This window comes from Puma concolor, chromosome D1 (assembly GCF_028749965.1).
Source record: "Puma concolor isolate L17-30 chromosome D1, mPumCon1.1.hap2, whole genome shotgun sequence".
NCBI lineage: Eukaryota > Metazoa > Chordata > Mammalia > Carnivora > Felidae > Puma > Puma concolor.
Window position 1 is genome coordinate 30,391,152 of NC_141676.1, and position 25,770 is coordinate 30,416,921.

The 25,770-nt window shown below is 36.3% G+C and overlaps 1 protein-coding gene across 1 annotated transcript in view; it reads left to right on the top strand.

The window, feature by feature from the left end:
* The window catches only part of DCDC1 (doublecortin domain containing 1), a 497,922-nt gene that overhangs the window by 271,354 nt on the left and 200,798 nt on the right, over window positions 1–25,770 (top strand). Inside the window, exons 16-18 of the mRNA XM_086677755.1 lie at window positions 5,617–5,751; window positions 9,118–9,236; window positions 22,586–22,646. Coding sequence (XP_086533881.1) covers window positions 5,617–5,751; window positions 9,118–9,236; window positions 22,586–22,646 — 315 coding nt within the window. The remainder of the gene's footprint in view (window positions 1–5,616; window positions 5,752–9,117; window positions 9,237–22,585; window positions 22,647–25,770) is intronic.

Genomic DNA, 25,770 nt, shown 5'->3' on the forward strand with positions numbered 1-25,770 from the left:
GTGATATTATTTCCTGTTCAAAAAACTTGTATCCCTGGTAGTTGCCTACTGAAATTCCAAATCCTTATCAGGCCTTCATTGATCTCCATGGATCTCCTCTAATCCACCTCTACTCTCAACTTGCCTTCCCAATCTTCTCTTCAATCTTCTCTTCTTGATCTTTGTACCCGAAACTACAGTTAGAGCTAATATATTGTGCCCCATAATATGTTTCTCACTTTGGTACTCTTGTATCATGGCCTGTGTTGTTTGCCTCGGATATACGTCCCCCCACCACTACACCATTACCATTCCTTGCTTTTTTAAGGCTTTATTCAACTCCCTCTTCTTCCAAGAAGTTTTCTCAGGTCCTCCAGCAAGAATGAACCTCATATTATTGAACTTCCTTTTTGTCCTTAGAGTTGTGTTTTGGTATAGTCATTTGTTTTTATTCCTTTCTCTTACACTAAATTGAGAATTCTTTGGGCACAGACATTATGTCTCACTCATCTTTGTATTTGTGAATTCTAGGACAGATTTTGAATGTAAGGCAGGTGCACAATACATTTTTGATGAATGATTTTTAAAATTTAGCTACATCTATCTTTCAAGGCTCAATATTTGCTAATATGTTCCTCATGTGTTATCCAAGCCTGATTGTTCATTTGTTGTTTTCTGAAAGTACTGCATGATTTCTGTTATTAGGCCCATGTGGATCCCTGGAATTCAACCTCTCTTTCTTTGTCACTACCCACCAGCCTTCTTTAACATCCTTATGCCATTTTCTAACACAGTGTCTGACATACAGCTGGCATTCTTTAAAGGCTTCCTGAAATTCTGCCTATCATTCTAGTCTTACCTGATTTGTGCCTGTTTCATGAAATCTTTCTTTACTGACCTTCATCTCCATACTAGATATGATGTTTCTGGACTCACATCCTTGTTGCATCCATTCTATGCCACTCATAATGAGCTTGAACTTGATGCTGTTCCTATCAAGCATTTTTTGCATGGTTCAAAGTCAACTAGTGCTCCAAGTATGATATGAACACATATCAGGTCACATTGGGGAAGAAAAGGAAGAATGCTAGATTCCACTGAGAATCTAATCAGATCATGAAGGGTCTTAAATTCATTGTTAGAGATTCTGGATATTGATCTGTAGAAAACAAGGAGCTATTGGAAATATTCAAACACAGGCAAGATCTGATTTAATGTTGTGTTAGGAATAACTCAGGAGGTCCTTTTTTTTTATCCTCCCTGCTGGAATAGATCTTTCTCAAGGGCAAAGGGCATCCTGGTCATCCTTGTCATTACTGCAATATCTAGATATTCAGTTAGCTAGATGGAATTGAATTCACTGGTTAATTAACTCATTCAACAGAAACCAGCTCAAATCTGAAAAAAAAAAAAAAGAAAAAGAAAAGGATATCAAAGAGCTATCAGAGGAAAATAACTCAAAGGAGGCTTCTTTTTTTGATTTTATGCCAGTGTAGGACTTGAAAAGATAACTATATTTTATAATGTTAAAAAATGATGGGGCGCCTGGGTGGCGCAGTCGGTTAAGCGTCCGACTTCAGCCAGGTCACGATCTCGCGGTCTGTGAGTTCGAGCCCCACGTCAGGCTCTGGGCTGATGGCTCAGAGCCTGGAGCCTGTTTCCGATTCTGTGTCTCCCTCTCTCTCTGCCCCTCCCCCGTTCATGCTCTGTCTCTCTCTGTCCCAAAAATAAAATAAAATAAAACGTTGAAAAAAAAAATAAATAAAAAATGAGAGAATAACAATCCACTTATTTCGTCATTATTAGCTGGTTTTAATGATTCAGTGAAAAAGAGAAAACTCATCTTAAATAAAAGTTTGTACACTATCATTTTTTAGAAGAAGAAATTGGTTTTGAATAAAATTTTAGTCCAACCAAAATAGTAGTATAAGAAATCAACAATTTGATAAATTGGCTAGTAAAAAAGAAGCTTTCAAAGAAAAATGGCCCTCCCTTAGCTATGAAATCTTACAATCCTTTCAGAAAAGCATCTCCAATTATATACAGAGAGGTGATCAGTGCATTGGAAATAGTAATTTAATAACCTGAAATCGAGCACTTTTAAAGAGGGATTCTAGCAGAGGTGATAGATATCCATAGGGCCTTTTATTGTAGAATCTTGATGCTCATTGTGGTAAAGAAGACACTAAGAGGATTACAACAGGGGTAGAGAGAGGGAGGCAAAAGCCGATATTCTTGATGCATACGTTTTAAAATTGGCTTGAGAAAGAGATACCAGTGCCCAACCCCTCACTGTTCTTTTAAATCTCTTATTGACAAGTAAAACCTTTCCTACGGAGAAAAATTTGGAACATATAATCCCTATTAGTAATGTGGGAGATAGATATAACCCTGACAATTACAACCTGTTGCTCTTTTATCCATTTCAAAAGATTTGGAATCTACCGCAAATTGACAGTTTGGCAAATACATCTTTCAACAGTTCTCTATTGTTACCTAACTTGGCAACATTTTTATATTGCTTCAGTTTAAGGGCAATAAAATTGAATATTTCCATGCACTGGATGAGATTTAAACTTCATGGTAGTTAATATAAAAGAAAAAAACAGAACATTTCATGAGAGGAATAGTTTTAGTAATACCTGAACGTGGGAAAAAATAGCAGAAAAAATGGACTCCAGTATTTGGCAGGTAATATATTCCGCCAAAATGGAAAGGAAACACATTTTGATCCTAGCCTTTTGGTATAATCAGACTTTAGTAGGACATTAGTGGCAACTTTTTGGGGAAATAGTGAGAACAATGCCAAATTATGAATTTAGAATTGTGGCATACTAGTTACAAGTTATAAACTTACAACTTATGAATCAGCAGTCATGGATGCTAACAGAATAAATTATTCTATATGTCACAAGGAGGCTGGGGGAAAAAATGAACACTTTTTTTACTGTCCTATTTCTTTGCAGAGCAAGTCCTTGAAAAATAATGTTTTCTACAAATAATTGATACTGAGGAAAATACAAAATTTTATTTTTAATTTTGAACTGGTTGCCATTAGAATAAGACAGTGAACTTTAATAAAATCCTGAATCCCTTCCTTATTTTTAGACCAATATTTGGAACCTATTGGAGGACTGCATATTTACATCTTACATGTTTGATTGCATAATTTTGTACTCACTTATATTTTCTGCCTTTAGACTTCTCCAGGTCTTGGCCTTTGAGGTGGGTGTATTGATCAGCTATAGTTTTAGAGAATGAAAGCAATAAGAATGAACATCAGGGATGTGAGGAAAGAGATGTTATAGCATTTCTTATAGTTGTGATTTTAATTTGTGTATCATTTTTTTAATTTGGCCCTACATTCACTATCAAAAATGAAAAATTTTATAACATTTCTATGTAGTAAAGAAAAAAAATTGTTCAGAATAAAGAGCTTCTCTTTTCAAGAAAAATTTCATTGTCTTACATCTTATTCCTCAGTAGATCTATAAGTAAGACCATAAGTGGTTCTCTTATTATTTTGAATTTTCACAGGAACATTGAAGGCTACTCCACCTTCACTAGTGATTTGGAAAAAGAAAATTAAACAAGAAGTTTTAATTGGCCCAGAAAATGCATGCATCATTTTTAAAATCACTGGCAGCTTCCATATCAGCACAGTTTATTCAGACAACCAAAATCATAATGGTCATTTAGAGGGAGATACATCTATCTATCTATCTATCTATCTATCTATCTATCTATCTATCTATCTGTCTATCTATGTATCTATCTATGGCGAGAGAGAGAGATTCAAAACAAAGAAGCAGTTTCCTACTGACATATGTGATGGTATGTATTTAGAAAACAGTCTCAACATAAATGCTGTTATATGCATACGTGTATATGTGCAAGCACACACATGTATACCATGTTGCAGGTTGTCAGAGCACTTTTATGAATTGCAGTTTTCAGTTTTTATTTTCCCCACCTTCATAAATGTCCGGTCTAAAGCTAAACTATCCAATTAAACTAAAAAGAGAAAAGAAGGCGAAGTCACAAATTGAAATTTAATGGCTATTGTCAATTTTAAACGTATCAGAACCCCTCTCTTGGCAAGATTTTTTTCTTTTAATAACAGGCAATGAAGCTGAGTGAGTGGGTCTGGCTGTGTCTGGTCTATGTAGAATCACTTGGGAACTGTCCAGCAAAATATCTCTCGAAGAACAGCATGGTGTTAATACTAGGTGCCAACCCAAGACAGACACAAAGGACCCCTTCGCTCTTCACCAATAAGCCAACTGTTAAAAGATTAAACCATGTTGTGGAGATAACAAGAATTTAGGCGCTGGCAGCAGGTGCTGTACAAAGAAGCAGTTGGCAGTACGGTTCTTCTGTCTGACTAATTCCAGTCAAAACAATCTTCTTCCCAGTTGCAGAGGAGAGTTTGGAGTGTGATGGCAACTTGGAGTTAGGAGGTTGAGTAAGAGTGCTACTTTAAATGCTGAGTCCTGTGGCGGGTGGATTAGTAGAATATAGTTTGTCATTGTTCAGAAACTGTGGGGGATTCCCCTCCAGAATCCAGCCACTACTGGCTAACTCGGGAATACACAATCAAAGAGCTGCAAGTCAAATCTGGTTATGTAGTGTGGTTGCTGTATTTTTAAAATTTTATTTTCACTTATGGGACTCAGAAGACATTTTATTCTCTTGAGGGGTAACTATCTTCCATTATAGAATAATTGTCAAATATATTAGCTATACCCTTTTGCTATTGCCTGATTGCATTTGTAAATATTACCTTTTAAATTATCATTTAATTTTTGTATTTTAAGAATCAGTTGCTACTCAACAAATATCTAGTATTAGCACAGATTTAGAATATGCTTTTTAGTGTTAGAAAATAACTTAAATTGTTATTGAAGCACCATCATTTATTTGGCTTAAAGCAAAACTGACATATTCCCATAATCCTATACAAACAAATATTGGTACTTAAAAATTTAATATGATTACTCAGGAAAAGTGATCATATAAGTTAGTGGAAAGTTTACTAAATATTTAGTGATATACAGGTGATGTGAATGTCTATTAATTTTACAATCAAGTCTGGGTGAGAAACGCTAGAAGGTATATCATATGTTTGATGTATGTAATCTGATAACAAATATGGGAAGCACAGATACTGTGTGTTACCAGTTGGTCCCCTCCTATCCATCCTCACAACTATCACTAAATTCTCAACTCATATCCCTTTATTCTAAGGAGATTGTGGAGCCTTTTAACTGCTCTCCTTTGATGTCCCCATTCTGCAATCCATTATTTCTGCCCGTGTGTGTGTGTATGTATGTGTGTGTGTGTGTGTGTGTGTGTGTGTGTGTGTGTTATTGACTCTTCTGTTACAAGTTTCTCTAGGGCAGGAAAAATACTGTATCATATCCCACACCACACAGTCTAGTGCCTTGCATATCAGAGCTGATGCGCAACAAATATTAATTGAATTGAATTAAATGGAATTGAGCACTATTGTTTCCAAAGAGACCTTCTCAATCAGAAACATAATGTCTTAGGATAACCCATTTTGGGTGAGTGTGTTGAAGAGGGTGAACTTTCAGACTGTGAGTTTAACAATGCGTACTTCTTTTCATGGTATAGGCGGATCCCAATATTGTCCTTCATGCCTCTGTTTCCATCAGAAAGTGGAGCTCCTCAAGCAGGGAAGTAAGCAGTGGAAGTCAGATGGCTCCATCAACCCTGTGGCCTGCAGCTAGTGTTTGGCTGATCACGAAGGTACCCAAAAGTGTCTGCTCTCGCTGAGTGACTTCCCATGCTCCCTGATCACAGTGCATCTCTAGATCCTGGTGCCTTCATGCACATAAGCATGCAAGTGAAAGCATGATAAATTGTTGACTCTTATGAATGCTACCTCTCTGCCCTTGGTGTGTCTGGTGCAGAGGGCTTCTGTAGATCCCCATGTGGGCATTCAATCCACTTTCAGATGTGGTGGTTAGTTCATATGCAGAGTGTATTTAAACTCAGCTTAGAGCTTATGTATAGTCCACAGATTCACCATTTTTATGAGATTTGTGTGATGTCATTTAGTTCCACTCCTTCATCTACATTGCTGAGCTTCATGGAGCCTGGTGGATTAGCACTGTATAATGATAGTGTATGGTCTTCATAAGGATAATTTTAAGAGAAATCCCTGAGTATAAAATGTGAACAATGACTAACACATTTTATACCTATGTATTGACACTATTTAAATTTTTTAACTTTACTATTACTGGATCTGATTTAAATTGAGAACATGTAACTGCCCTCCCCTCTCCTCTTACTATTGAAATATGTTTTGTAATTGCCATCAAATATTTATGCCCATAAAGAGATGGTGCAGCTTTTATCTACCCTTCTTTTGTCTTCTTTTGCCCCCTCGCTATAGATTATTTTGGCCTTTTCTTAGCACTTCCATGGGTGCAGAGTCACTCAGGCAAGCTTGCTGGTACTGTGTTGGAGTCGGGGGGGGGGGGCGGGGGATTGAAACAATTTTCTCAAATGAAATTTGGGATTGCTCTGAATGTTAATTTTTGATTCTCTGAGACCTAAAAACAAATGTATAGAGCAATTAAGATACAAAGGAACCAAGAAATATTCATTTCATATATCAAGGCAGAATGAGATTAGATGAGATATTTCCTCAATCTACTTCCAACTTGGAAACCCCCTTTTAAGTTGTATTTTGCTTCAGGTTTAATAACAATATTTGCCATTTTGTTAAACATCTGCTATATGTTAGGCATCTTCTACATATTTATTATCTTATTTAATCTCATACATTATACAGCTGAATAAACTAAGACTAGTAAGTAGCAGAGGAAAGATTCTTGGTCTGTCTGACTTCAAAACGTATGCCTTTTTACTGTAATAGAGAATGGTGCTCTATATTTGATCAATTTATAGAAGTGTTTTGGTTTTAGCATTGCCACTGAACCCTTGTGTGACCTCAGGTAAGCCACAACTGTATCTGGGCTTCAGTCTTATCTGAAAAGAGTTGGACCAGTTGGTATGGACAGTTCTTTTCTAGACCTCAGATTCTGTAATTCCATGGTATCTGTTTATAGAATTTTATGATAGCAAAAAACCTGTACTTGTCTAAAATTTCCTCAAAAATAATTGAAATGCTTACTAAAAAGAGTATGGATTTTGGAGTTAGATAGATTGGAATTAGAATCCTTTTTATTCTTGAGACCTTGAGAAAGTTACTTAGCTGCACAGAACCACTGTTTCCTTCTCTATAAAATAGTCTTATCTATCTTGCACAGTTGCTATGATAATTAATAAGAAAGCATGTGTGAAATTCAAGCGTAGTGTTTGGTATACAGAAAGTGCTTAACAAATGTTTCTTTTTCCCCATCCAAAGCAGGTTTCTTTCAATATAGACAAACATGTTCAAATGAGGATTCAATCCAGTGCTTACTAAAACCAAAATTTTAAAGAATACTTTTCCCAAGTTATCATCTGTTTTTTTTTTTTTTTTTTTTTACCACACAGCAAAACCATGAGAAATAAAAGTTACATGCTAAATATAAAACAAGTTTGAAAATCTTTTTAGATTGAATGGTCTCTCCCTTTTTCCAAAATATGTATTTTACCTGTTAGGATAGACAATTTTGCATGCCAGAAACCCTTAGTGGTTGTCACTCATTTAAAATGTTTTGTTCAATAAATTTCATATATAAATAAAAAAAAATTAAAAATAAAATAAAATAAAATAAAATAAAATAAAATAAAATAAAATGTGTTGTTGACGTCGCTCCTCATCAGGGAAATACAAATCAAAACCACACTCAGATATCACCTCACACCAGTCAGAGTGGCCAAAATGAACAAATCAGGAGACTATAGATGCTGGAGAGGATGTGGAGAAATGGGAACCCTCTTACACTGTTGGTGGGAATGCAAACTGGTGCAGCCACTCTGGAAAACAGTGTGGAGGTTCCTCAAACAATTAAAACTAGACCTACCCTATGACCCAGCAATAGCACTGCTAGGAATTTACCCAAGGGATGCAGGAGTACTGATGCATAGGGGCACTTGTACCCCAATGTTTATAGCAGCACTCTCAACAATAGCCAAATTATGGAAAGAGCCTAAATGTCCATCAACTGATGAATGGATAAAGAAATTGTGGTTTATATACACAATGGAGTACTACGTGGCAATGAGAAAGAATGAAATATGGCCTTTTGTAGCAACGTGGATGGAACTGGAGAGTGTGCTGCTAAGTGAAATAAGCCATACAGAGAAAGACAGATACCGTATGTTTTCACTCTTAAGTGGATCCTGAGAAACTTAACAGAAACCCATGGGGGAGGGGAAGGAAAAAAAAAGAGGTTAGAGTGGGAGAGAGCCAAAGCATAAGAGACTCTTAAAAACTGAGAACAAACTGAGGGTTGATGGGGGGTAGGAGGGAGGGGAGGGTGGGTGATGGGTATTGAGGAGGGCACCTTTTGGGATGAGCACTGGGTGTTGTATAGAAACCAATTTGACAATAAATTTCATATATTGAAAAAAATGAAATAAAATGTGTTGTTGATTCTCAAATCAGAAAATTGTCAAATGGCCATTTAAACAATATTCTTAATTTCCTGTTCAGAGTATCTTAACATTTAAAGCAAAAGTAGTTCACAAACCACCTAAAAATGTTTAACCCATGGTATTTAGACCCAGAGTAAAACTTTAAATTCATACAAAGGTTAAGGATTTGTTTCAATCTTTTCAGTTCACTGCTCTTTTTTTTTTCTGTGCATACATATTTCACATAAGCTCTGTAGTCATAACTATAACAAGTGACACATGATCGACCCCAAATTGCTGCCCTGTGAAATATGCACAGAAAAAAAGGACAAATGAAGATATCAAGGTCTGTTTTATTTTGCGCTGAACTGTAAAATGCCACCCTTGTTGGACAGAAGATCACTGATTCTGAGCAGGGCTCGCTGACTGCTAACTTGTGGGTAGTGTTTCACTTTCAGCAACTGTTAATATCCGGGCTTATCCAGGCATAATGACCTCACTAGTTGTGACACATTGTTGAATTTTCTGGTTCTTTTAACTTATTTAGACCTTTCTCCCCCCCTTTCTATTCATTGGAAGACTGGAATGATCCTGAGCCGGGCGATAACACAGGGCTGCCTGGCTATTGGTCACCCAATCACAGTCAAGCCTGCCGAGGGAACATCACTAGAAGGGTACAAATTAATCCTACAGAAAAGGTAATGCTTATGAGCTATTTGGCTCAAAATAATGAATGTTAATTTCAAGATTTCTGAGCAGTCAAATCATGATGCCTTCCAGCTTAGATGGAATATTCATTAGGTGTTTAAATTTGTGTTCATAATATCAATATTAATTTCCTATGTAAAATAAGCTTGCAAATATATGCTACTTAGTTTGGTAGCATTTCTTAGGTATTTTCAAAAGCGAAATGTTGGCGTTCAACATGTATCCATGTTGTAGACAAGCTGCCGCTCTACTCTATAATTATTCGAACTCATTTCTTTATATCCATATTGGTTGTTAATTTAAATATTTAATGTTCTGTGTGTATTCTTAACCTTTTCTAAATCTTCTGAATATGAAATATTGAACTATGAAAGAAAATTGAGGAGACAGAAATTGCTGATTTGTAAGGCCTCAAGTCTCCTTTTTATTTGTTTTTGCTGACTTAGGAAAGTCAAAATCAAAATGAAAACAGATTTAGAAAAAATTAGGAATGAGGAACCAACAGTATAGAAATATTATTTCCTAGAAACTTTTTTTCTTGCTCATTTGCCTTTCAGTTTCACCTAGAATTGACAAAAACAAGTCCTACTGTGCTTCAGGACTTAGAAAACTATTATCCAACTACTTTTGGGTGGATAAAATGTGCTTTGGGCTGAAACCAGAACTGGGATACTTAGGCACCAAAGACACCAGCCCAACCACAAATAAGAAGGGATATTTTCTTTAATAGACAGAGCAGATTGTCCAGCATGTATTAGAATATCACATAAAGGTTAAGTGTTATGTGGTCTACAGAGTCAGATTCCCTGGTGTAAATCTTAGCTTATTTCTTATTCTAACAACAACAAATTCTGAACCAGACACTATTCTAATTCCTTTATATTTTATTGTCACATTTAATCCTAATAACAACTGGATAAGGTAGCTATCATTATTATTATTATTACAGATGAGGAAAATGAAGTACAGAGTAATCACTTACTCAAGGTCATGCCTACTAACTGGTTGGAGAAGAATGCAAACTCAGGCAGTCAGACACTATAACCCACTCTTAGCCACAAGGTGACACTGTGTATAGATCAAAACCCAATCAAGAAATTGCTAATGAGTGCCATGTGTGGTAGTAAATACCTCAGTGGAGGAGCAGGTAATATTAATTAAGAAACCTAGGCAGAAGGGAGACGGAGACAGTATGCTGGCATCATAGCATCATAGCAAACTAGCTGTGCTATTAGGGTGCTAAACATATGGTTTCTAAGGAGGGTCACACAAGCCCAAAGCAATTCCCAATTTGATGTGGTGTTGTATGTGAAGTGGATAACAAGATTTCTGGGGCAGAATCAGTGCTGTAAACTGGAGACAAACCAAGAATCATCTTCTAGTGATAATGACAAGTCCAAACCACTGACCATGGAACCAGAGATGCTTCAGCTGACATTGTCCATCGTTATAATAAAGTCAATCAATTGTAACTGGCCCAGAAATGACATAAAATATAGAATTAATGCACACGACATTAAAACAGTTGTTATAATTGTATTCCATATATTCAAGAAGCTAAAGAAAAGATGGAACATGTTAAATATAGACTTGGAAGATAGAAAAAGACTCAAATCAAATTTCTAGAGATGAAAACTGCAGTATATGAAATGAAAAATATGCTGTGACTAGTGGAAGATTAGACATTGTTGAAGAATATATTCGTGATCTTGAGCAGATAGCAATACAAACTACTTACAATGAAAGCTAGAAAGAAAAAAAATTAGGTATAATTTATTGTCAAGTTAGCTAACATACAGTGTATACAGGTGTATACAGTGTTCTCTTGGCTTCAGGAGTAGATTCCTGTGATTCATCACTTGCATAAAATACCCAGTTGCATAAAATACCCAAATACTTGTTGGCTCATACCAACAAGTGCCCTCCTCAATGCCCGTCACCCATTCCCCCCCATCAACCCTCAGTTTGTTCTCTGTATTTAAGTGTCTCTTATGGTTTATCTTCCTCTCTGTTTGTAACTTTTTTTTTCTTCCCTCATGGTCTTCTGTTAAGTTTCTCAAATTCCACATATGAGTGAAAGCATGTCTTTCTCTGACTGGCTTATTTCACTTAGCATAATACCCTCCAGTTCCATCCATGTTGTTGCAAATGGCAAGATTTCATTCTTTTTGATTGCTGAGTGATACTCCATTGTATGTGTGTGTATGAGTGATACATCCATACAAGGTGTGTATGTATATATGTGTGTGTGTGTGTGTGTATGTATATACACACACACACACACACACACACACACACACACACACACACACCTTGTATGGTATATATATACCACATCATCTTTATCCATTCATCAGTTGATGGACATTTGGGCTCTTTCCATAATTTGGCTATGGTTGGTAATGCTGCTATAAACATTGGGGTACATGTGCCCCTATGAATCAGCACTCCTGTATCCTTTGGATAAATTCCTAGTAGTGCTATTGCTGGATTGTAGGGTAATTCTATTTTTAATTTTTTGAAGAATCTACACATTGTTTTCCAGAGTAGCTGCACCAGTTTGCATTCCCACCAACAGTGCAAGAGGGTTCCCCTTACTCCACATCCTCACCAACATCTGTTGTTTCCTGAGTTGTTACTCTGACTGGTGTGAGGTGGTTATCTCAGTGTGGTTTTGATTTGTATTTCCCTTATCATAAGCAATGTTCAGCATCTTCTCATGTGTCTGTTAGCCATTGGCTGTCTTCTTTCGGAAAGTGTCTATTTATTTCTTCTGCCCATTTCTTCACTGGATTATTTATTTTTCTTGGGTGTTGATTTTGATAAGTTCTTTATAGATTTTTGATACTAACCCTTTATATGATATGTCACTTGCAAATATCTTCTCCCATTTTTGTTGGTTGCCTTTTAGTTTGTCGATTGTTTCCTTTGCTGTGCAGGAGCTTTTTATATTGATGAGGTCCGAATGGTTCATTTTTGCCTTTATTTCCCTTGCCTTCAGAGACGTGTCAAATAAGAAGTTGCCGTGGCCAAGGTCAAAGAGGTTGTTGCCTATTTTCTCAGAGAACAGTCTATCAGTAAGATATGAGATTTTATAATGCCTGTTTTGTGAGTAATCAGAGTCTCTGAAGGAAGACACAGGGAACAAAAAAATATTGGAAGAAATGATAGCTGAAAAATTTCCAAATTTTGTGAAAACTATAACCCACAGATCCAAGAAATTCAATAACTTCCAAGCACAAGAAACATGAGGAAAAAAAACCAAGTTGTCCACTCCACTCTATTCAGCATTGCATTGGAACTTTTAGCCAGTGTAACAAGAAAAGGAAAAGAAATAAAAGACATCTAGATATGAACTGAAGAAGTTAAACTATCTTTATTTTCAGATAACATGATTGCTATGTAGAAAATCCTATGAAATATACAAGAAGTTTCTAGAACTAATAAATGAGTTTAGCAAGTTTGAGGACTTGAGATCAATATACATATATTGGTTGTATTCTTATATACTGGCAACAAGCAATTTTGGAAATTAAAATTTAAAAACACCATTTACAGTAACATCCAAGGTATGACATATTTAAGGATAAATCAGACAAAATATGTGTATGACTTCTACACTGAAAACTACAAAACATTGCTAAATGAAATTAAAAAACTAAATAGATGCTAGGATATACTGTGTTCATAGATTAGAAGACTCAATATCATCATGTTGTCCATTCTCCTCCATATATTTATTATTTGTTTTTAATGTTTATTTATTTTTGAGAGAGAGAAAGTGTCTGCATGGGGGAGGGGGAGGAGCAGAGAGAGGAGGAGGGGCAGAGAGAGAGAGGGGAACAGGGGATCTGAAGGGGGCTCTGAGCTGATAGCAGAGAACCCCATGTGGTGCTTGAACCCATGGACCAAGAGATATGGCTGAACTGAAGTCAGACACCTAAACACCTGAGACACCCAGGGGCCCTTCTCCTCCATATATTTAAATGCAATCTCAATCAAAACCCTGGCAGGTTTTTTTAATAGAAATTATCAAGTTGATTTAAAAATTCATACAGAAATGCAAAGGATCTAAAATAGGCAAAATAATTTTGTTAAAGAAGAACACAGCTGGAAGAACTATTTTGCCTGGCCTCAGGCTAATTATAAAGCTATAGTTATTAAAGGAGTGTGCTATTGGCACCAAAGTAGACCATTACATTGATGAAACAGAATAGAGTATCCCTAAATAGATCGACACATATATGATCAATTGGTTTTTGATGAAAGTGGGAGATTCACTGGAGGAAGAATGTTTTTGACAAACGGTGGTGGAACAATTGGATATACATATGCAAAAGATAAAAATAAAAAATAACTTGATCCATGCCTCTCCCACCATATATATATAGTAATTAACTCAACATGGATCATAGACGTAAATATAAAACCTTAAAACTATACATATTGTAGATGAAAATAGAAGAAAATGTTTATGATATTGTATTAGTCAAAACTTTCTTAGACATGACTCCAAAAGCATGATCCACAAGGATATAAATTGATAAATTGGACTCCATTAAAATTAAGAATTTCTGCTCTTTGAAAGATACTGTTAAAATATTGACAAGACAGGCTACACACAAAGAAAAAAATATTTGCAAATAATGTATATTTGCAGAATACACACACAACTCAAGAAAACATGGGCAGATAAATGATTTGGACAAATGCTTTAACAAGTAAGAGATACAGTTGGCCTATGAAAAGTTGTTAATCATTATTTGAATGCAAGATTAACCTACAATGAAGTACCACTAAATATACAGTAGAATGTCTAATGTTTAAAAGACTGACCATACCAAGTGTTGGGAAGATGTGAAGCAACTACAATACTCATACCTACTTGGCGGAAATATAAAATGGTTGCCATTTTAGAAGAGTTGCTACTTTCCTAAAATATATACATATATACATGTTCATATGTAGATATATACATGTTTCAGGTATAAACATATATCTACCTTATTGCCAAGCCATTCCGCTCTGGAAATTCAATCAAGAGAAATGAAAGTAGATATCCTTTCAAAGAAATTGTACATGAATGTTCACAGCAGCTTTATTTCTAAAGCCAGAAGTGAAAACTGGAAACAATGCAAGTGTACATCCATAAGTGAATAGATAAATAAATTGTGGCATATCTATATGATAAAATATTACTCAGCAATAAAAAGGAACCAACTCTTGATACATGCATCAGTGAATCTCAAAGTAATTATATTGAGGGGAAGGAGCGAAATCATGAAGGGAGAGTATATTGTTTCATTCCATTTATGTAAAATTTTAGAAAATGGTAACTAATCTAGAAAGTAGAATAGTGCTTGCCTGGAGATAGGAAGGTGGGGAGGGGTAGGAGAATGAGATTAAAAAGGGGCACAAGGAAACTTTGGGGGTGATTTTTGGGGGAGAGATGGACATGGGTATGTTCATTGTCCTGATTGTTGTGATGTTTTAATAGGTATGTACATGTTTCAAAACTTGTGAAATTTTACACTTCAAATATGTGCCCGTTAGTTGTGCAATATTTTACAATATTGTATGTCAGTTATTTCTCAAAAAAGCTGTTTTTTAAAAGTACAAAAAGACAAACTAGGGAACAAACAAAAAAAGCAAAATAGTGGGTAAAGAATGACTAAGTGCTTACTTTAGAAGGAAATGGTGAGGGAAGACCACTCTCGGTGGAAGAATTTATCAGTGGTCTCAGTCAAAATGGTAGGTGTTTGGAAAGGTTATATATAGCTTGAAGAACATGCTATTCATGCCCAGAGGCTTCTCTGGGCTTATTGGATACTGAAATTAGTGCTGATCTGGCCTTACCCCACTGAGGTTTACTTCCTACTCTGGCCAGGATGGTCACAGAATTGAGTAAGACTGAAGCCACAAACTTGATATCCTCGTTGCCTATAGAGAAGAGAGCTTGAGTGAGAAAAGAGATAATAATTTTAAAAAATTGTATTATTTTTAACTTGAAAAAAATCTCTAGGGCACCTGGGTGGCTCAGTCTATTGAGTGTCCAACTTCAGCTCAGGTCATGATCTTGCGGTTCGTGAGTTCGAGCCCCACGTCAGGCTCTGTGCTGACAGCTCAGAGCTTGGAACCTGCTTTGGATTTTGTGTCTCCCTCTCTCTCTGCCCCTTCCCTGCTCATACTCTGTCTGTCTCTCTCAAAAATAAATAAACATTAAACAAAATTTAAATCTCCACTTACAAGAAAAGATTTGGTTTAATTCAGGAAGGAAGGAAAGAAGAGAGAGGGAGAGAAGGAGAAAGGCAGGATGGGCAGGAGTGGGGGGAGAAGGGAGAATTCCTATGCAAATGAAGATTATTTCCCTTTATATTAATGCAACCTGATTTTTATCTGAGAAGTAAAATCTATTGCAAAATGGAAGCAAATAGTAGAAAATTTGGAAAACCAGAAGTTCTCACTAACTGTGAAGCTACATTTTGTTTTTTAGAAAGCAGAGGGACCAAGATTTTTAGTGTTTACCTCACCTCTGATACTTTCAAGTATATTTATCTTTTCCAGAGTATCTGAAGTGCCTGTGTGGCTTATTATTTTTTTTAAACACAAACCATATTTTATTTTAAATAATGTAAATATCCTCATACAACTTCTAGAGACAATTTTTTTTCCTTTTCTCCTAAGTAGTATAATATGATCTTAACAAAAGCTATGAGTCAAGATACAGTCTTTCAAGTAAAAAAATCATAGAACTAGCACTAAAAGTAGCAACCTGACAATTCATAGAGAATATTGTAAACATATCATGCCTCATTAGGTCAGTTATGTCTCATTTGGTGTCGCTCATCTTATTCTTATTCAATATAGCAAATGCTTGCAATATTGTATTTAATATTTTTTCTGTGATGTGCATCTGGCCATGAGTGGATGAAAGGCAGAACAATGATGTCATTACCAAGTGATCTGAAAATCATAGAAAATTATAAAAATCATAAAAATCATAAATCTTAAAGTCAAAGCTGCTTCTTTTTAAAAGATATTTTGGACATCTTACAAACCAGTTGCATCAAAGTCCTTTAATAAGGCCAGCATTTAATATTTATTTTGCTTCATCTTTAAAGAATGTGAATATAGAGGATCTGGAGTTTAGTGTTAAATTCACAAACTAATTAAAGCAACACATATACACACACACACACCCATACCATCATGTGGGCACAGAGGTTAGATTATGGAGATAACAAACAAGGGACCCATAGATTTTGTTTGGCTGCACATTATTATAATATTTTAAATTATTTGTGAGCCTATAGAAATAGGGAGATTTTACACACAAAAATTACATATTTCTGTGTTTTCTTGAAAAAACAATCACAAGAATGGGCAGTATTGGACTTTCATCATCTCATGACACCGATCATGCAGGGACAAATTCAGATGGAACATATACCCTCTGATTTTCTATATTCTCCACTGTTCCCAGTAATAGCCCTCACACTAGCTCTAGCCTGGTTTATTCATTTCTATTACCTGTCTGATAATCTTTACTACCTTCCTTATTTCAATGTTAGTCTTTCAGTTATGGTGTTTTGGATCTACTCCTCCCCCCCTCCCCCCAACTTAGGCCTTGCTGGAAATGGAATGATAACTAGCCAACATTAATCTAGACTAGGTTAAACAAACACTACTCTAAAGACACCATTAACTACAACCCTCAAGTGTAGCTGTGTAGTGCTAGGTGCAGAGATGAAAAGACAAGTAAACAGACAGCAGGTTACCAGGTAATCAGAGAGGTTGAAAATCATCTCTTTGGTCAAGTCTTGAAGTTTTAGGAGGCTAAGAGTTAGAATAAAGCAGAATGACAAACTTCACAATATAGAAAGGACCATTTGCCATGCATCGGACATGTAAGTAATATTCAAACATATATATAACACTATTAGAAATGTCAACATCAAATAGAAAATTGTCTATGTGTAACTTCACAATTGGATTGATGGATGAAATTTCTTATCTCTACTCCTACTGTGTTAAGAATCATGGAGGGGAAATCCCTTTGTCTGTTCTCTGTGGATCCTACTTTTGGTCCTGGTAAGATTGGAAGACACCAGAGCTGTTGGAAGCTGTCTGGGAAAATAGATTTGTAATTGTGAAGCATGATGATGGTCCTTCTTACAGTCAACTGGGAAATAATGAATTTTAGCCTAGGAAATTTCCCCTAACTGAACTGTCAGTTATGGGCTGCCTTCTTGCCTCTACCCTCTGATAAATGGCATATTTCAAAGAAAAAATGTGTGTGTGTGTGTGTGTGTACACACGTTTTATAGATTCTCAATAGGAATAGCATAATGCATGTGCATACTCAATGAGTTACAATGAGTAAGCTTCCCAGGGCAGATAGTTATTTCCTCACTTGTGAAAGGAGAGAGAGTATGTAACTTGTCTTGGAAGTCATATGCTTTCAGACGAGGAAGGACTCTAAAGAGCATCTATTCCAAAACCTTCTTTACTAGTAGAAGTAGTAATAGTCGTGATGGTGGTGGTTGTGATAATAATAATATAATAATATCATTATCTTATAAGAAATTCCAAGCCCAGGGGCACCTGGGTGGCTCAGTTGGTTGAGTATCTGACTCTTGATTTTGGCTCAGGTCAGGATCCCAGGGTTGTGGGATTGAGCCCCACATCAGACTCTGCACTGAACATGAAGCCTGCTTGGAATTCTCTCTCTCTCCCTCTGTCCCTCTGCCCAGCTCATGCTCTCTCTCTAAAATTAAAATGAAATGAAATGAAATGAAATTCCAAGTCTACTAGAAACTAAATGATCTAGAAAGGTCATGTATCTAATCTAGTTAATGTCAGATCCAGGACTGGATTATAAGTCTCTCAACCTTAGTCCAGCACACATCATGATATTTATGACTTTGATACTTGGATGAAATACTGCTTCTTCATTTTCCTCTCTTTTTGTCATTATTGGTATTGTTATTACTAGTTTTAAGTTTTGTTTTTGTTTCTCTGTAAAAAAATCTTTTTAGGGGCACCTGGATGGCTCAGTCAGTTAAGCATCTGACTTCAGCGCAGGTCATGATTTCACAGTTCATGAGTTCCAGCCCCACGGTCATGCTCTGTACTGACAGCTCAGACCTGGAACCTGCTTCAGATTCTGTGTCTCCCTCTCTCTCTGCCTCTCCCCTGCTTGTGCTCTCTCTTTCTTTCTTAAAAATAAATAAATAAATGTTAAAAAAAAATTAAAAAATAAATAAAAAATCTTTTTAGCTGTTGCTTGTTCACCAAGAAGAGGAAATTCTATGGCATTTTCTAATTCAATCCCATATGAGCATCATTGCATATTGGATCTAAATTTGATTTCTTTACATATAAAATGTCTTGAAAAATGAACAGATGAACTTTTGTTTGTAGGAATTTTATTTTGCATATGTTTATTTATTTTGAGAGAGAGAGAGAGAGAGAGAGAGAGCTGGGAAGGGGCAGAGAGAGAGGGAGAGAGAAAACTCCAACCAGGCTCCACGCTGTAAGCATAGAGCCTGACGTGGGGCTCGATATCACTACCCATGAGATCATGACCTGAGCCAAAACAAGAGTCAGATGCTTAACTGACTGAGCCACCCAGGTGCCCCTGTAGGAATTTTATTTTTTAAAGAAGTTATTATATATTAGAATGGTATCTTCTCATCCTGCCTGCTATAGACACCACATGAGAGGTTTGTTTTTTATAACTTTGGTAATAAAATTTAAAGGTGACATTTATAGATATATGTAGAAAGAGACTCCTGATAGAAAAACTACTAGTAAGCTCACAAGGCTTATATATGATATAAAACTACATGTTTGCAAAATTTCCTAGGCAATTCTTGAGGAGAATTTGAGCTGTGATAAAATTTGAGAAATGCTAGGAAATTTGTATTTATTTTCTTATCCAAGTTATAGTTTATGTTCTTTAGCTACCCACTGAGAAGATCCCTAAACTGCCATATATTAATTTCAAACCATTTTTCATAATGGCCTTATTATTAATGTTTAGGGTTATGACATTTTAACATTTTATTGACGTATCTATTTATTCAAAGATATCTTTATTCTCCTATCACGACTGTGATCAGCTCTAAGGACACATGTGGTGTCTACCCTCACACTGGTGAACATCTCTCCTGTTGTATTATTATTTGAGAAAAAGATGCTACAAATTCAGAAAATCAAAACTGAAACCTATGTAGTTTATGTTTGTATAAGTGCATTCATCCTCAAGTCAACACTGTAATTCAATTAAAAGACAACATTTTGAATTTACAGCTTTTGACAGTTAGCATCAGCATATTAATTACCAATTTCAGAGTCTTGCACTTTGAAAAAATTATCATTTTCCATTTTATTTATCTTGAAGAAATATGCTCACAATAATTTATGCAACAGGAGGAATTGCCTGTAAGCAATAAAGTTGCTCTGAGTTACAGCTATTCTGCGTTAAAATGATCTAAATTTTATCAAAACCCAGCACATTTCCATCAAAGCATTACAGCAGTCACTTATTATTATTATTATTTTAAAGTTTATTTATTTATTTCGATAGAGAGAGAGCATGAGCACGGGAGGGGCAGAGAGAGTGGGCAAGAGAGAGAATCCCAAGCAAGCCCCAACTAGGGGCTCAAGTTCACTAACTGTGAGATCGTGACCTAAGCAGAAATGAAGAGTTTGTCATTTAACTGACTGAGACACCCAGGAGCCCCACTTATTATTATTTTTAAAAGGACTGTAGTTGTAAGATTGGGATTGACAGCCTTAAAGACCAGCAATAATGTTGTTTTTATTATTGCTTCTTTTAGTGGTTGAAACATGAGGTTTTTCAGCACCTCAGGAGAATTTGTATAGTATGAAACTATTTAGTGAATACATAATCACAGTTGTGTAAAAAACTGTGTTCATACCAAAGTTTTTTGTTTTTTTTTTAAGTTTATTTATTTATTTTTGAAAGAGAGGCAGGGGCAGAAAGAGAGGGAGAGAGAGAATCCCAGGCAGGTTCCACACTGTCAGCCCAGAGTCTGACATGGGGCTCAAATTCACAAACCATGAGATCATGACCTGAGCCAAAATTGAGAGTCACATACTTAACTGACGGGGCCACCCAGGCGCCCCTCATATCAAAATGTTTTAAGTCACTAAGATTATGCATCAAATTCTAATTAATGAGCCTAAACTATTTATTCCATTAAAAAAATTTTTTTTTAATGTTTATTTATTTTTGACAGAAAGAGAGAGAGAGAGACAGAGTATGAGCAGGGGAGGGTCAGAGAGAGAGGGAGACACAGAATCCGAAGCAGGCTCCAGGCTCTGAGCTGCCAGCACAGAGCCCGACGTGGGGCTCAAACTCACAGACTGCGAGATCATGACCTGAGCCAAAGTCGGACGCTCAATTGACTGAGTCACCCAGGTGCCCCTGTTCCATTTTTAATCTTCAATTAACACAAAGTAATTTGTGTCATAGTTTTCCAATCTAATTGAGAAGATGTCCAGCTGAAAGTCGCATGCTCTGGGTTCTAGTACCTATTTGATACTACCTATCTCTGTGATTTTTGATCAGCTCACCTCATTTCTCTGTATCTCACTTTATTCATCACTGTTCCCTTAAAATTCTCAATCTTTGTGTTATTGTCTTGGTTAATGAATATTATTATTATAATCATAAATTTTAGTCCAGGACCCTAAGTCAATATTTTTTTTTTAATTTTAGAGAGTGTGAGCAGGGGAGAGAGGAAGAGGGAGAATCTTAAGCAGACTCTGCACTTAGCAGGGAGAGTGATGCAGGGCTTGATCCCACAACTGGCATCATGACCAGAGTCAAAATCAAGAGTCAGACGCTCAACTGACTGAGCCACCCAGGAGCTCCTCCCCAATTTTTTTTTAAGCTTCTCTTTTCCTTTATCAATTACAAAATAAAAAGATCTCCAGAAAGACTAACACCCCTAATACCTTCCTCATCCCTACCCAAAGCTGAAATTGAGCAGCAATTACATTTGCTGAAAGCCTGAGAATCGATTCTTGGCTTAGGGATCAGTTAGACCTTGAAAGGTGTTTCATAAGATAATTTTACCCAAGTTTTAAAATTCTTCGTATTTTCTCACATTCCTGTTCCTCTCTTCTCCATTCTAATTTCACTTTATTTTAATAGTGTCATGTTCTCTTCTAGTTTACCTAAATTTGACACCTGAGACTTACCTTTGCCTCCTCTCTCTAACCCCAACCCCATTTACTCTATCATCAAATCAGTTCTTTTATAATAAGGATGTTGTCTTTCCTTCCCCCACTGCTCTCAACTCTTCTAGTTCAGTGTTTTTAAAAGTCTGGTCTGTAGACCATACACATCCAAATTCCCTAGAGTTCTTATGATTGGAATCACTTGCAATACCTGTTAATGTAGCTTTTGTGGGGTGGGGGTCCAGACCTTCAGAATCAAAATTAAGGATAGGGGCTTGGAAACCTACATTATTATCAAGTATCTATCTCAAAATGCCCAGGAATTCTTCACATTTTCTAACATAAATTGGATGTGAGCAAAAGATTAATGCATACTGAGCCAGTTTTGGACTGCTGCCTTGGCATGTTCTGCCCAGATCGTAAAGCGCCTTGCTTTAGAATACAGCATTACCTGACACCTCTTATTCCTAACCATTGATGTTTCTGTCAAAACTCAGAGGCAGTAGGAAAAGTCTTGTTTAACATCCCATTACACTTAATTTAATTCATTTGTCCTACCTTTGTAAGGTTTCTAAATATTAATGAATACATGATTAGTTAATTTAGGCCCGATTAGCTTCATCACATTTTAGTTTTTCTTTTTTTACTCAGATTTAGTTTAAAAAATATGATATTCCTTAATAAAATTCTCTGGTCATTTCCGAAACAGGTGTCTGATGTTCCTAATTTTCCATGGTATCCTTTTCCATCCCCTCTTCTTAATCCTTATACTTACTTATACTTACTTTTTTTTTTCTGTCTTATAGAGAGAGGATCTCTTTTGGAAACAAATTTCTAGAATATTTTTATTGATTCTATTTATTCTCTAAAACTCTTAATCACTGTTGCCCTGGGTAATTCACACAGCGCTGTCGCCACCACCACTCCTTTGGGTACCAAAGAAATTGGCTGTCTTAGGGAAGGAAGTTTTCAGTTGGTGAGGTAGCAGTGATGATAGTAGAATGAATGGGAGAACGGGCAGTCCTCTTCCTGCCGGGATATGGAAAACGATCCTTTCATTTGAAACCTACAGAATGTTTCAGTGTGGAGAAAAGTTGTCAGTGTCTAAATTACATTTTTATTACAGACATAAAGGAGATAATTCTCAGAAGTGGGTGTTTGGAACTGACAGCTGCATTTATTCTAAGGTAAGGACTTTGTAAGTCACAGCTTTTATTCTTAAAATTTTCTGTTCTCAGGTTCTTATAAATGCAGTGCCTATTGTTAAGAGCAAGAAATGCTTTTTATGCACAACGATTTCCCTGTGCCCAGAAGTTTAGAATATAACTTAACTCAATACTTTCCTGTGAGGTTTTGTTTGACTTTAAATTACAAGTTTTCCAAAACCAAAAATAATTCTTTCCAATCCACCACTATGATATCCATTACTATGATACAACCCAGCATTTCAGGGCACCGGTTTTTTTTCTTCCTATTATTTTTAAAACTTTTTTTTAATGTTTATTTTTGAGAGAGAAAGACAGAGAGAGCAGGGCAGGAGCAGAGAGAGAGGGAGACACAGAATTCGAAGCAGACTCCAGGTTCTGAGCTGCCAGCACAGAGCCCAATGTGGGGCTCGAACTCATAGACTGCGAGATCATGAGCTGAGCTGAGGTCGATGCTCAACCGACTGAGCCACCTAGGTGTCCCTCTATTATTTTTAGATTTAGTTTAATTTATTTTTTTATTGAGGTATAATTGACATATAACATTGCATAAGTTTACACATGTTGATTTATTACTTTATATATTGCAAATGATTTTCATAGCATTTGCTAACACCTCTATTACATCACATAATTATCATGCTTTTTTGTGGAAATTAACTCTTTTAAAAACTTTCAAGTATGTAATACATTATTGTTGACTATAATCACTATGCTATGCATTAGGTCTCCAGAAACTATTGATTTAATAGTTGCAAATTTGCACTGGTAAATATCATCTCAATTCTCTCTCCCTCTCACCACCATTCCTTTCTCTGCTTCTGAGTTCAGCTTTTTTAGATTCCACATATAAGTGATATCATGCAGTGTTTGTCTTTGACTAATCTCACTTAGCATAATGGCCTCAAGGTCCATCCATATCAGCAAATGGCAGGATTTCCTTCTCTCTTGCAGCTGATGAATATTCCATTGTATATATCACATCTTTATCCATTCATCAGTTGGCACTTAGGTTGCTTCCATATCTTGGCGATTGTGACTAATGCCTCAGTAGATGTGGGAGTGCAGGTATCTTTTCAATATCCACATCAGTTTTCTTATTAAAGTGAGGAGATTGGCACTTTGGAAAACTGGCAACGGCTACTAAAGTTGAACATGTCTGTACAACCTAGTAATTCCGTACTAGTTTAATGCTAAAGAGAAATAACTACATATCTTAAGGAAAAGATATTTACTAAAATGTTAATAGCAGTGCTAATTGTAGTAGTCTTAGCGTAGAGATTATGGAAATGCTCATTAGCAATTGAATAAGTGGATAAATTGTGATATATATATATATATATATATATATATATATATATATATATATATTCATTCTATGGAATAATATAGAGCAGAGTTGGACAACTTCTGTAAAGGGCCAGATACTAAATATATGGGGCTTTGTGAGCCATATGATCCCTGTTCCAACTTCTCAACCCTGCCTTTGTAGCACGAAAGCAGCCATAGACAAGATGTAAATAAATGGTGTGTTTCTGTTTCAATTAAATTTTATTTACGGAAACAGGTGGTCAGTTAGATTTGGATCATGGGCCTTAGTTTTCTGACTCTGAAGGATAGCAATGCCTATAAACAAACTGTAATTACCCGTAACAACGTATATGAATATCACAAATACAGTGATTTACAAAGAAGACAGATATAAGAGAATGCTCGCTGGGTAATTGCAGTTATTTAAACTTTAATGCCAAGCAAAACAACAAATCTTCAGGTGTGTTGTGATGTTCCCTTTCTTGACCTAGGTAGTAAATTAAACAGGTATTCACAATGTGAAAATGGATTGAATTGTATACTTATGATTTACGTACTCTTCTGTAGGTATATTTACATAAAAATTCGCTTTAATAAAATGAAGATAGTGGCCTTCAGTTCTCAAGATTTTCTTCCTTGTCTATGATTCCAAGCCTAAATGAAATGTTAATCATCAATATTTAAGGAAGGCAAAAATTAGATTAATCACATGGTATTTGTTAGTGTTTGCCTTAGGATCCCACCATTTTGATTTCAGAAATGCTAAATTACTTAGATGAATGCAACTGGACATACATCGGGTATTAATTTTTTAGGGCTGCTGTAACAAAGTACCATAAACTGGGTGGCTTAAGCAACTGTATTCTCTCCAATTCTTGAGGCTAGAAGTCGGAAATCAAGGTGCCAGCAGCACTGTGCTCCACTTGAATCCCCTTGGGGAGGATTCTTCCTGGCCCCTTCCACTGACTGGCAGTCCTGGACGTTCCTTGACCGTGGTAGCATAACTCCAATCTCTGCCTCCATCTTCACACGGCCATCTCCCTCTGCATCTGAATCTTCACATGCCATTTTCCTCCTTGTGTGTGTCTCTGTCCAAATTTTTCTCTTCTAAGGACACTAGTCATTTTGGCTTAGGGCCCACCCAAAAGCCCTAATATTAATTTGATTGCATCTGCAGAGACCTTATTTCCAAATAAGGTCACATTCACGGTTATCAAGGATTAGGCTTTAGTGTACTTTTGAGGGGACACAATTCAACTTATAACACAGGGCATGTCAGTTATCAATGTATTCCCTCTCTGTTCCATATCTACCATTTATTGCCAGGCACCTGCCTCAGGCAGCTTCACAGCAGAGGACTGCCAGTGGGATACCTTCTTATGAATGGTTTCCTTGAGCATGTTCTTCATGGGTGGCTCTATAGTGGAGTGTCATCAGCTAGGCACCTCCCTGTGGACAGCTTCCCTTGGAGCTCCAAAGGCTGCTGAAATCTGTGGACGAACTTACTCAGGGACTTATTCACCATCTAGTGAGCCATTGTTGTGCTCTTTTCTATGTGGTTTGGATGTCAGCCGTGGCCAGACCTCTTCCTTGGACATTCTATCTCAGGCCTTGCAGTACTGGCTGCTCCCTTTATCTGCTATTCATATATTCTTTAGTGTTCTCTTAAACTCTTATTAGCCAATTTCCTGACTCTCTAATAGCCTGCTACTAATTGTTTATATTAAACTTTTTCCTATTCAAATTACAATGTAGTTTATATCTCCTTATTGGACCCGGACTGGTAAAAATAATA